This window comes from Rousettus aegyptiacus, unplaced genomic scaffold (assembly GCF_014176215.1).
Source record: "Rousettus aegyptiacus isolate mRouAeg1 unplaced genomic scaffold, mRouAeg1.p scaffold_m13_p_14, whole genome shotgun sequence".
Classification (NCBI taxonomy): Eukaryota; Metazoa; Chordata; class Mammalia; order Chiroptera; family Pteropodidae; genus Rousettus; species Rousettus aegyptiacus.
This window is the reverse complement of record NW_023416289.1, coordinates 39,394,533-39,407,606: the sequence shown is the minus strand read 5'-3', so window position 1 is coordinate 39,407,606 and position 13,074 is coordinate 39,394,533. Positions and strand designations below refer to the sequence as shown.

Sequence of the window (13,074 nt, the reverse complement as noted above, 5' to 3'; positions counted from 1 at the left end):
GTTGGGGGGAGAGCAGATTTCCTGGATGCCCCCCAAAATGTCAACAATCCAACCGAGTGATGTCAGGGGTGTAGCACAGATTTTATTTCTCCAGTACATGGTCACCCTCCCCCAGGCACCTTGGAGGGAGGGGTTTGGGGGCTAAGGGTGTTGCCGTAAGAATAAGGCACTTGAGGCAGTGAAGGGCTGGCTGGGGGTGACTCAGCTGAGCTGGTCCTCGTACTGCTTGCGGAAACAGTCACCAGCCGGGAAGAAGTCCCAGCATCTCTCTTGGTACATCTTCCAAACATAAGACTCCTAGGGTTGGGGAATGGGAACAGCAGGGTTGGTCACATCTTCAGACGCCTGATATTGACATGAGCTTTTTTACTGCCACCTGCTGATTGACCTTATATTGAAACTTAATGTCCCTGTCCATCGTCCTCCCATTAACACACCCTTACCTGACCCGTGTATTCTGTCTTGTCCTTGTTTATCAGGTACATCAGGAAAAACCTGGGGATGGGAGGGCAGCGATGTATAGGTCAGGACCACCCTTACCTTATTCTGATGGGTGGCTGGGAATCCACACATGGAACCATACTCCCCTCCCTAACTGGCCAAGGCCCAGTATCCCAACCTAGCTGTTGACGGCCATGCCTCCAACCTCCTGATTGGCCAGTCGGCCCATGCTCACATGTAATTGGCCAGGTTGTGCTCTTCCAGCGTGTGGGTCTCGAACCCATGTGGTGTGGTGTCAAAGTAATCGCTGCCAATGCCGCAGATGAAGCACTTGGTCTGTGGGTGGTGGGAGACATTAGAGTCAAGGCCTATTTGACCCCCAGGGTCCCATTATCCCTCTGGGTTGCCCCCAGACATGACTTACCTCCATATCTTCCTTCACTTGCTCTTGTTGGTCTCGGAGCTCGCCAAAAGCATCAATGATCAGACCTAGGGTAGCAGGACATAAGTCAGAGCCCAACCTCTGGCCCAGTTCTGACCACCTACCTCTGACCCTCCCCTAACCCCATCTCCCTAATCTCACCCTGCTTCCTAAAAATACTAATACCTAGCGTTCATTAAACACTTATTGTGAGCCAGACGCTTAATACCTATGAATTGACTTAATTTTCACAATCACTCTATGAAGTTAGTTTCATTAACAACCCCATTTTATAGATGGAGAAGCCGAGGTTCAGAGAAATGACTTGCCCAAAGTCTCACAGTGGGTGAGACAGAACTGGGATATGTATCTGGGCAGACTGGATCCTGGACCTGCAGTTTTAGAGAATCTATTCTGCCTCTGGGCAATGATCCCCACTCCCACAGCCACAACCAGTACTGACCCTGGATGATGGCCAGCAGGATGATGATGACGAAGAAGAAGAAGGTGATGTCGAAGACCACCCGGTACAGCTCATATTCATCACCTGCTGGGTCCTCAATCTCATCCCCAATGCCCCCACCAGCTCGGACACCCACGTACATGTGAAACAGGTAACACTGCGGAGAGAGGGTGAGAAGCACGTTGGTCATGCATTCAATCATCCAACAGTCACTGAGTACTTACAGGGCCCTCACTGGGGGGCAGAAGACAGCAGTGACTGAGACAGCCCTGGGCCCCTACCTCACAGGGCTCACAAACATGGCGTCACACAGTGACAGCTCAGAAATGATCAGGGCTGTGATAGAGAGAGCACAGGCAGAGGGGTCATGGCTGGGAAGAGGGAGGCACTGTGTGATCAGGGGTGAGATAGGGAAGCACAGGAAGTTTTGAAGCTTTGAAAGCCTGACTCAGCCTGGATGATCAGCCAAGGCTTCCTGGAAAAGAGCACATGCGTGAGTTGGAACCTGAAGGAGGTGTTAGGTGGGAGAGAGTGTTCCAGGCAGAGAAAATCACATGTGCTATGTCACCACTGGGGAGGAAAGATTAAATTTTGCTCCTGAGAGGAACTGAAAGAGGTTTGGAGAGGCTAGAAAATAGAGCACCCATGAACAAGGGCAGGGAGAGAGATGAGACCCAGCCAATGGTTAGGGAGGGCTTCCTGTAGGAGGCAGCATTTAAGTTGAAAGGTGAGGTATCAAGCGAAGGGGTGTGTGTGCACATAGGGCCAAGGTGGGAGGCAGAGAGAATGTCAGAAGCAAAGCTTTAAGTCAGGAGGAAACATATGGTCTTAGGGGAAGTGAAAGGGGACTAGGCAGCCAGAGAGAAAAAAGCAAGAAAGAATGTGGTTAGACTCAGGCAAGGCTAGCTTCTCTGTCCCTGGCTTCGTAAGCCATGGTAAGAGGATTTGGTTTCACTCACATGGCACTGGGGAGCCACAAGAAGTTCTGAGAAGAGTGGGGGACATAAGAAATTATCTCGATTAATTTGGCTAATGAGTGCCTGGCATTTGGGAGAGACTTCGCACTTGTTCTCTCTGTGTCCCCAGGAAGTGAGAGAAATGAGGTGCTCAGGCCAGTGGCTGTGATGGAACTAGGCTATGAGTGGCAAAACCAGGTCTGGTGGGGTGTCATATGTCAGCTTGAGGAGCTAGACTGTGCCCCGAGAGCATGGTGACAGATTATAGGACATCTTCTCAGATAGAACATCTATCCCTGTGACCCATGCCTCTGGTAGCTTAAACTCGGTTTGGGTTATGACCGCCATTATTCGAGCAGAAGAGAAAATATAAACATATGTGGAATGCTGGTACTTTGGTGAAACTTTTAATTATAAATAATGACGACGGTAGCTAACACCTATGTAATCCTTAACACATAGCAGCCTGTATTCTCAGGCTTCTAAGTCTTAGATGGTCGAGAAGTACCACTGAATCCTAAAAGCAACCCTAGGTTGCAAACACTGTTATACCCATTTGATAGGCGGGGACACCAGAGCATGGGAGATTGAGTAACCCACCCCAAACCATGGCTCGTAACTGGCAGGGGCACTCTGCCTGAGCACCTTTCTAATAATAACAACTTTAAAGGATCAGATAATAGTGCACCAGTGGCTGACATTTTTTTCTTTTCTTTTTTAAAGCCTACAGCACCCAGTCTTCCAAGGTGGTCTCCCATCCAAGTACTAACCAAGCCCGACCCTGCTTTGCTTCCAAGATCAAATGAGATCAGGCACGTTCAGGGTGGCATGGCCATAGACGGCTGACATTTTTCAAGTACCGATAAAGTGCCTGGTACTGTTCAAAGCACCTCACAAGTATCAGCTCACCAAACCCTCACAGTAAATCTACGAGACAGGTACTATTATCAACCCCTTTTATGGATGGGAAAACTAAGGGTCAGCAATGGTCAACCAGAGCACTGGGGGGAGGGGCTCACCGTCATCATGTCATCACATTTCATGTCAGGCTCATCCTCATCCTCGCTTTTGTTGTAGAATTTGCGGAAGAAGTTGAAGGCCACCACAGTGTACAGGTAGACCACCACTGCCAGGAGGCCCACGGTCATTACCAGCTGGGGGCAGGCAGGGGCGATCAGCTCTGTGCTTGAATTGCCTCTACCCCACCACCCCCCACCCAGCCTTCCTAGTCCTTACCTGGGTGCAGCCCATGTGGCCCTCTCTCACCCACCCTGGCTCTGTGGCCCAGCCTTGTACCTCCTTCTCCCCTGCTTCCCAGCCCTCACCCCTCCGCCCCTACTCAGGCTGCTTAGCTCATCCCTGTGGGGCTCACACCCCAATGTCAGGTCCTCTCTGCACCTGTTTCCCGTTGTGGGTGACAGAGGAGAGGATGGTTCGCAGTGTCTTGACCCCCATGGCGATGTCCAGGAGGTGGGCAGCAAAGAAGAAGTTGTTGTAGTGCCCAAGGAGGGACATCACCATGTACCAGCCCAGGTACAGGAAGGACTGTGGGCACACAGGGTTGGGGGTCGGGAGCATGTAGGGGTTCGTGGGGAGCACTCTGGGAAACAGAACGCCCAGGGGGTCCAGGAACATTCATGGGGTTGGGAGTGCTCTGAGGGTTTGAGTGCCATCTCTGGCTGGGGAGGACTCAGAGGACTGGGAGCACTCTGGGAAAGATGCCACCCTGGGGGGAGGTGGGAAACTCTCCACCGAAGAGCATAGTCTGCAAATTCAAGAGTGCTCTGGGCAACAAGGGGCCTTAGGGGGTCGGTCAGAGAGTACCCCAGCCTCAGAGGTGCACAGGGGCTCCGGAGTCAGTCCCCGGTCAGGGACACCTGGTAGTGGAGCTCCCAGTGCTCCTAGGGCCACTTCCCTGCAGGCCCCTCCTCACATTGTCTGTGAAGATGACCCCGAACTTCCAAATCTGGTACTTGACGTCGATGGACATGAGCCTGGAGTGGGGGGAGAGAGATGGGAGAGTGCATGGCGCCATGCTTAAGGTTGAAGGCCCGCCCCTGGCCACGCCCCCGCCTGCCCCGGGCCTGAGCAGGGTCCACACTGCTCACCAGGTAAGCAGCCCCGGCGGTGGTTCTGGCTTGCGCTCGTTGTGAGCTGTGATCTCCAGCGTGGCTAGATCCATGCCCAGCAGCTCAGCGATCCGCTCCCGCCCAAAGATGTCCCCGTGCTTGTCCAGGACCTGCACGGGAGCGCGTGGGGCCGTGCAAACACGGCTGGAGTGCGGGAGGGCCATGGCCAGAATGGGGGGTTCTGGGGACACTTTGAACTTTATGTGAGAAATTGGGGGTGCCTTTTTTCCTGGTGTGGGGGGAGGGATGGGCCAAAACTTTGTTCAGATCCTCAGGAGGGTCCAAAAGTGATAAAGGTCCAGCTAATTCATTAGCCAAATTAGTTGAGATAATTTCTTATTATTCGATAAGTAGGCGAAAATCCTATACAACTGAGTCCCTGTCATCTGCGACCTTTCCTCCCACTCACACCTTCACTCGCTCTGCTCCAGACGCCGACTTCCTCACTGTTCCTCAAATACACCAGCACATTCCTGCCTCGGGGCCTTTGCACTGGCTAGTCTCCCAGACATCCTTCCCCCAGATTTCCACTGGCTCACTCCGTCACCACCTTTTTAATTAATGTGCCCTTTCCTGACCACCCTACGTGAAAGAGCAACCTCTCGGCCAACACACACCTCTTCACTGCTGTTTTTCCTTCTACTATCAACACATGAACATTAGAAATGTGTTCATCTTCTTTCTGACACGAGTGTCATAACCACTTTCTTATGTTTACTGCTGGGTCCCTAACACGATTCTTGGCACATAGTAGGTGCACAATAAACATTTGCTGAGTGAATGAATGATGGTAACAGTCAACACTTATCTAATTTTTCCTGTATGCCAGATACTGTTCATGAAATAGGTCATAATAATCTCTACAGCAACCCTGTGGAGTCAGGTGTATATTATCTCACTTTGAATATGAGGGAAACTGAGGCACAGATTGACACAGCTAGAAAAGCAGGCAATCCGGCTCCAGAGTCTGTGTGCTTAAAAGAGTATGCCTCACTTCCTCCCTCGAAACTAATATATATTGAGTACGTACTCTGCACCAGGAATGATGCTAGACTCATTACATGCATCATCGCATTACAGAGAGGGAGGAGTGATTATCACACCCATTTCCAGATGGGCAAACTGAGGTGCTCCTTGCCCGAGGTTGCACACAAAGCAAGTCCTTGATAGGGCTGGGATGGCCTGGTGGCAGCAAGGGACCCACCCCAGGAAGCCCTGCCACCTCCCCATCCATGTCCTCTCACCTTCCGCTTGACAAACTTGTCCCAATAGTTGCTGGGGAATGACCTGCCAAGGGAGAGAGACCACAAGATGTAGGGCAGGAAGGACTAGGAGCCGCCAGTCAGGCCAGGGTGGTTCAAAACTCCCAATGTTTTTCTCCCAGGGAACCCTGCACTCACACTCAGGGTCAGGCTCTAGAGACCTCAGGCCTGGCGAAGTTTGCCCAGGCCAACCATTACCCACACTGCCATCTTTGGTGGAACCACAGTAGGGCAGCGGGCCTGCCTTCAGAGCCTAGGAATGAAGACACAGACCTGCATTCGGATGAGGAGGCTCCTGTGTGTGAAGGGCAGGAAGGTCTCTGAACCAGCAGCCTGGCCCTGCTCCAGCTCCTGGGGAGTGCTGTGCTTTCTCGCACTGTTTTATTATTTTATTTGATGATCCTGGCCTTTTATTTACCAGTTTTCTGATTGACGCATTGATGTCCTAGCACCCTGCAAAGGTGGCTAATGAACTTTGGGGTTTTTTTTTGAGATTTATAATGACTCCATAGATTTAGACCTATCTGATGTGAAACACATCAATTCATGGCACTACCTACCCTTAATTGATGCTCACATTGTTCCTGATTTGTCCAGCAGGAGCCCCTCTAGCTGGTGGCTAGGTCCTCTCAGCACAGCGCCAGTTTTCATTGAGCACACCCTTGCTTTCTGACACAACAGAATCATCATCCAGGCTCCTCCTGCACTTGCCCTCCCCAGCCCTGAACTCTGCCACTTCACCAAGGAGCTTGGTTCTTTTTCATGGGAAATGGTATTCAGAAATCAAGGTCTTGGGCAGACACTATTTTAAACAGGTGCTTCTCTCTTTGTTAAGCACATGTACTTGAATGTGTATAAGTTAAAAGTGCCTTTGATGGTGACAATGAGAGCATAAGATGTGCTTGGGTTGGCTTCATTCATTCCCACATCACCTCTGCTAAGGCAAGGCCTTGTAATAAAATAACTTCCCACCCTTACCTAGGACTTACTATGTCCTAGAAAATACATTAACTCATTTCATGGTTACAGGATACTTGTGAGGTTGGTGCTATTACTTATCCCCACTTTACAGATGAAGCAACTGAGGCACAGAGAGGCTAAGTGACTTGACCAAGAATTCCTAGCTAGGGTGTGGCCAACCCAGGGTTCACACCTGACCTGGTGTTCTTATTCTAGAGCTGTCTCCCTTCTAATGATGCCGCCCCGCTGTATGTACACGTGAAATGGGACTCGATCTGGCGGGGAAATGGAGTGGGCTGGGAGTGCACTTTGGGGGTTCATGGTTCTACTGCATTGCCCTCACACACCCCTACTCCCTCTCTGGGCTCAGTTTAAAAACCAAATGACTTCACATCTCCCACTCCTGGCAGCTGGGTGAGAACCCTACATGGGGGCAGGGTTCAGAATGCAGGTTCCTGGGCTCTACCCTGGACTCCCTGAACCAGACTCTCCAAGGCCAGAGCCCAGGAATCTCCATGTGTCAACAGCACCCACACGGGCACTTTAATGCACAGGAACTGTGGCTATGTTTAAGAGACAAAGACCATGGCTTGGGTGAATGAGTCAGGGCCAGCAATAATTGGAACGCCAGTTTTTTGAGGCCCTGGCCTGGACTGGAGTGGAAGCCCAGCTCTCCTCCTCCCACCCACCCCAAGATGGAGGCTGGGCCCATACGGTGTATTGAGCACCAGTCGGTTCCACTGCCCCTTCACGTCGTCGTCCTCAGGCTGCTCGGTAATATAGAGGCCGTCAAACTCCAGCTTCCGGGCCAGCTCCTTCTCCCTCTTAAAGATCACCAGGGGTACCTAGATTGTGCAGGGAGGCAAAAGGGTGTGCATCAGGCACCACAGGAGACCACAGCCTCAGCAGGAGTCAGGAGGTCTTGCTGGAGGCCATGTGAGCCCACACATCGGGAAGCCTTCCTGGAGGGATCAGGGGAGGTATGGGAAAGCGTGGGCAGAGGGGTCAGGGCTGGGATGGAAAAAAAAAATGCAAGGGCCCAGAAGTAGTGCCTGGAGCTTCCCAAGGGAGAGAGGTCTGAACTCAGACCTTAAGAATGAATAAAATAGAGGCAGGTGAAGGGAGGTAGAAGTGGGGACAAGCAACCTAAGCAGAGGGAACAGTGTATGCACAAGTTTTAAGTAAAAAGCACTCTGTTCATCGATCATAAATTATCCAGATTTGCTAAAAAAAAAAAACAGTCAGATCTTATGGAATCTAAATTGAAACTCTTAAAACATTCCTTTTGGGGCACCACAAACCTCAGGCATCATTGATGTCAGAATCCAACCCCTCCCCCGCGCGCCACCCCCCAGCACCCATTTTATGTCTAAGACTTCACAGATCCCCACAGATCTTAATTCACCTACTGATGAACATACAGAAAACACTATTCCCAATGACAAATTTTGCCTCTTGATCCAGAAACTAACATAGTCACCGGACTCGGCTCCTCAGTTATGACCCGCATCAGCTCCCAGTTTGAATATCATCCTTGCTGAAGACCCCAATCCTGTACCCAGTCCCTGAGCATTTACCCCCAACTCCAGGCCTCCTCCATCCCAACCACTGTGTGAGGTCCCCTAGTCCCTGCCCCAGGCCAGTGCCCCCACACCCCTCTCCACAATACACAAGCCCCTGCCCAGAACCAGGGTCATGGCCCACCTTGAGGCAGTTGTAGCCAATGATGCAGAGAAAGGCCACCAGTGTATGTAGTAGGCTTAAGCAACGCAAGGCAGGCTCCATGTAGCCCGTGCTCTCCTCCAGGAAGTAGTACACCATGTTCTCATCCTCGTCATCCTCTGCTTCCTCACCAACTCCTGAACCCCAGCCAGAGCCACCACCAGACCCAGCACCTGCCAGGTCCCCAGCTGCTGAGCCCTCCATGTCATCCTCCCCTGGTGGAGAGTCTGAGACCTGAAGGGGAGCAGAGGTCAGTCAAGACAAGGACCCTGGTGTCCTGGTACCCGGTCTGCCATATCCAGAACCCACTAACAAAATTAACAGCCTCCATTTTTAAGGTCAGACTGGGCCCCTGTCAGATATAGTTGTGGCAAGACTGTCAATCATGACTGAGGGGTGGGCCTAGGAGGCTAGCTAGCAAATCAGACTCTGTCCTGGGAATCTGACTGCTGAACTGAGTAACAGGAACTGAAAACAGAACTGATCATCTTGATAGTGGAGCACTAAAGAGGCTGACCACTAATATTAACATTGATACTATAATTAGTAGTAGCTGAAGTTTATATAGCATTTTCCGTATACCAGGTACTAAGTGTTTTACACGTTAATCCACTTTTAATCCCCACAGCTCTAAGAGACAGATACTGTTATCTCATTTTACAGATGAGGAAATTGAGGCACAGGGAGGTTAAGCACCTTGCTTAATTATCATGCAGATGGTGGAGTCAGGATTTGATCTCACAGAAGTCATGCTCTGATCACTCTGCTAGACTGTCTCTCTGTCCTGTTATCTAGGTCCCTGGCAAGACCCCAAGGGTCTTTGTCCTTCAGGAGGCCTGGTTCTTAGCCCTTTCCTTCCATTCCATGAGCTGCCCATTTCCTCATGCCCACAAATTTCTCTTTAGCATCCATGAAAGCCAAGAAGCTTAACTGAATCAGGCGTTGCAGAGGCAAAGGCCTGCACCCAGGGGTAAAGGGCTGGCAAGTGGCAGAGCTGAGCAGGGAACCCAGAACTGGATCCCTGTTCTAACTCCCATAGGAATTCAGGCATCTATCCATGGACCAGACACACCCACACACACCCACAGGGGGCCCAAGATCCAGGTGTCCAGCCGCAACCCTCTTGGGAACTCTGAGCACAACACCTTGTCTGGTGAGCTTCAGGGGCCCTGGGAACCTGTTGGGGGCTGAACTTCCCACCCCTCAGCCCAGATCCTCCTGGATTCTCATGATTGGCACCTTATAAAACAGCAAGATGAAGTTGATGGCAAATGCCAAGAAGAGGGCAAGGAATCGCAGGGTGTAAAAATTCCGGGAGAGGTAGTTCTAAGATGAAAGAGAAACAGAAAGAGAAAGAGAGCAGAGCTCACAGTCTACCCTCTTCCCTAGAGAATTCATCCCATCGTTCACCCACAATCCTAGCACCCAGGGCCTTAATACCTGGCCCCACAACCTATTTATTGAGTGCTTACCCTAGACCAAGTCCTAGGCTAAGAGCTTTATTTGCATGAACTTGTTTAATTCTCACCACAACCTATGACATGCTGATATGCCCATGTTACAGATGGGGAAACTGAGGCTTAGGGAGGTGAAATGTCTTACTCAAGGTAACATGGCCAAAGAGTGGCAGACCTTGGGATTTTAAGCCAGGCAGTCAAGCTCAAGTCTACACACCCAACCACTCTGCTCTGCTGCTCCCTGTCTGCTTTACTCCAGGCAGAGCACATCTACTTTCCTTTCTCCCTTCCTCCTCTCTCTCCATCCCTCACTCTTCCCACAAACTCTCACTGAACCACCTTCTGTCCAGCATGTTTCCCTCATCCCCTTGTGTCAGGCTGGACCCAGAGAGGAGACAGGTCAGGCGAAGCCCTGGGCTTTGCCCTCCCTTCTTCCTGGCCTGGATGAGACGAGTTGTCCCCGCAACAGGAGTAGCTGGGGCTGGTGTGGTGGCTCCAACCTGGAGGCTGACAGCCAAGAAATAGGCCATGTTGGGAAGTACAGAGCTGCGGCCTCAATGGCAGTTAGCTCCAGAGAGAAGACGGGGGTGGGAAGCCTGGCAGGAGGTCTCAGATGAGCAAAGGTGTGGAGGTTGGAATAGGATTGTGAGCAGGAAGAGACCGAGGAGGCAAGTGGGGACGCCCTGAAAACGCTGCCTTGTCCTGGCTCTGTTTGGGAAATCTCTGCCCTTTCTCCAGCCAGGCACAGGTGAGCTCAAGAACAGGTTGGGGCGGACAGGTGTGCCCTTGCTGGGTCCTCACCAAGAACTTCACCCTCTGCACTTCCAGCTCTCCCCAAAATTCCAGGCCCCCACCTCCGGCTTCCTCCTTCTTTGGAGGGGGTGGAGGAGGTGCTGTCTTCTTGGGGGGCTCTGGCGCGGGCTCGGGAACGTCTTCCTTCTCCCCATTCTCCGCACTGCAAAGCAGGACAGAGTGAGGAGGTGCCTGGGCAATTCATTTGTTCATTTGTTCATTCATTCATTCATTCGAAGCCATGCACCAGCGGCCCACCCTCATGCCTGGTCCAGGTGTAGATGGTGCTGGGGACATAGTGATGAAACAACCTCAGCCCCTGTCCTCATGGGGCTCCAATCTAATAAGGTACAGACTTGCCACAACGCAGTGGCAACCAAGTCCGGTCAAGGCCCACATGAGGGAAGCTCAGGGAGTTGTGGGAGCCTGGAGGAGATGCCTCTTCAACCTAGGGGGGTGATGTCAAGGTAGGCTTCCTGGAGAGGAGATATGCAGCCAAAATGGGGAGGATGAGGAAGACTGAGATGAAGCATGGGGGGAGGTAGGGGCAGCGGAGAAGGCTGTGCAAAGGTTTGGCGGCAAGAGAGAGTTTGCTTTTCTCCCTCCTTTCAGAGTCCCTCCTCTGGCTGGGCCTGGGCTGGGAAGCTGAAGACACAGCCTCCTGGCTCAGGCCAGACCTCAGGAGGCTCCCAGTCCAGGAGGGAGGCAGTAATAGGGGCTGGGACCCTTGGACTCCAAAGCCACTTACTCAGTTTTCTCAGGCTCCGGCTCGGGCTCTGGTTCTGGAGGCACTTCCTCTTCCTCTCCATCCACCTGGTGGCAGGGCAAGCATCAGGGGCCAAGCCCCACCCCTGACTTGGAGGCTCCTCTCTGTGTCTTTGGGGTCATTTTCCCCGGGCCATCTGCGTTTTACTCTTCCCCCACCAGAATGAAAAGGGAGTAGGACTCTCACTTTACAGAGGGGAAACTGAGGCTCAGAAAAGTAGAGTGCCTTCCCCAAGCTTGTTCAGGGTCAGGCTGACTCCAAATGGAGTTCTTCTCCCTCAGCTTCTCACGGCCTTGACAACCGCATGGCGCATGGCGCACTCATCTAGCCGAGGGCCTGCGGTTGCTGTCACATCTGCATCTCAGAGGGTCTTTCCCAGCGACCCGACCTAATCTGGGATCTTTTTAGTTCTTGGCCCCGTTTCCCCTTTAATTTGGTCTCTCGCGCTCTGTGGCTCCAGATAACGTTTTGTCTCCCCAAGAACCACCACCTTTTTCACTCGGAGCCTCTCTCCAGGACTCCGCCTCCATCTCTCTCTGGGAAACCCTGTATCTCAGCCTGTCTCCCCACTTCTCGTTCCTCCTACCCCCATCTCTCCCAAACCCCAAAGTCCCCTCCCCCACCGCCTGCGCTCTTACCCCCAGCTTCCTCTTGAGGATGGGGGAGCCCTCGGGCGTGGGTGGCTCCGCTGGCGTCGTGTCACCCATGTCCCCGAGGCCTCCCGGGGCCCCGTCCGGCCGGAAAGGTCCCCCGTCGGCCACCGCCACGGCCCGGTCAGCGCCTCCCGGACCGGCCTCATGTGCCGCCGCCTCCTCGTCGCCCGCGCCCTCCGAGGCGTCGCCCGCGCCCTCGCCCTCGCCCTCGCCGTCTGCGTCGCTGCCGGGCCCGGACGGCTGCTCGCCATGCACCTCGTCGCCCGTGGGGTCGGGCATGCCGGCCAGCAGCTCGGTCACAGTCACCTTCTTGGCCCCCTCCACGAGGCCGCCCCCGAAGAGGGAGCCCCAGAGCAGACGCAGAGCGCCCGCTGCCGCCCCCGCGCCCGCCGCCCCCGCACGCGCCACCACCGCCCAGAGGAGCGCGCCCGCCGCCGCCGCCGCCTCGCGCGCCGTCAGCCGCCGCAGCCGCCGCACGCGCCGCCGCAGCCCGCGGTAGCTGAGCCCGCGCAGGGCCCGAGCCGCCGCCGCCGCCACGCGCGCCGCCGCGCCCGCAGCCGCCGGCCCCGCTGAGCCCTCGGGCCCCGCCGCGCCGTCCTCCGCGCCCTCGGCGCCCGCCTCGGCCGCGCCCTCGTCGTCGTCCTCCTCGGGCTCGCCCTCGGGCTCCGAGATCTGCGCGGCGATCTGCATCTCGAAGATGGTGTCCTCGCAGAAGCTCACGAAGAGCTCCATCTTCTCCGACTCGCCGCCCTCGTTCACCACGTCGAAGATGAACTGGCGCTTGGACTCCTTCACCTGCAGCGGGGGGCGGGGTGGGGCGCGAGGGGTCACCGGAGCAGCAGCCGCATCGTTATTAATAGCAATATTAATTTTATACTTACTAATTGAATTTTAATAGTTTAAAGCAAAGTAATAGTTTTTGTTATTAATAGCAAATATATACTAGCTCTTGCTGTGGTCCTCTCGTAAGAACAAGGCCAGTCCTTGGACCACGCATTTTACATATATCATCTCCTTGAATCCCTACAAACAACCCGTAGGGCCTCTTAACT

At 53.4% G+C, this 13,074-nt stretch overlaps 1 protein-coding gene and 1 pseudogene across 3 annotated transcripts in view; both read right to left on the bottom strand.

The window, feature by feature from the left end:
* Positions 1–56: 56 nt before the first annotated feature.
* Positions 57–13,074, bottom strand: part of RYR1 (ryanodine receptor 1) — a 106,321-nt gene continuing 93,303 nt past the window's right edge. For all 3 annotated transcript variants that reach the window (XM_036231615.1, XM_016165252.2, XM_036231616.1), the window contains 16 exons: positions 12,008–12,817; positions 11,352–11,416; positions 10,613–10,766; positions 9,594–9,680; positions 8,337–8,588; positions 7,347–7,477; positions 5,655–5,697; positions 4,390–4,520; positions 4,215–4,275; positions 3,680–3,826; positions 3,301–3,435; positions 1,326–1,482; positions 866–930; positions 677–777; positions 444–495; positions 57–297 (listed from right to left, as the gene is read on the bottom strand). In XM_036231615.1, coding sequence (XP_036087508.1) covers positions 202–297; positions 444–495; positions 677–777; positions 866–930; positions 1,326–1,482; positions 3,301–3,435; positions 3,680–3,826; positions 4,215–4,275; positions 4,390–4,520; positions 5,655–5,697; positions 7,347–7,477; positions 8,337–8,588; positions 9,594–9,680; positions 10,613–10,766; positions 11,352–11,416; positions 12,008–12,817 — 2,487 coding nt within the window. In that variant the 3' untranslated portion in view covers positions 57–201. The remainder of the gene's footprint in view (positions 298–443; positions 496–676; positions 778–865; positions 931–1,325; positions 1,483–3,300; positions 3,436–3,679; positions 3,827–4,214; positions 4,276–4,389; positions 4,521–5,654; positions 5,698–7,346; positions 7,478–8,336; positions 8,589–9,593; positions 9,681–10,612; positions 10,767–11,351; positions 11,417–12,007; positions 12,818–13,074) is intronic.
* Positions 3,003–3,121, bottom strand: LOC118611507 (annotated as a pseudogene).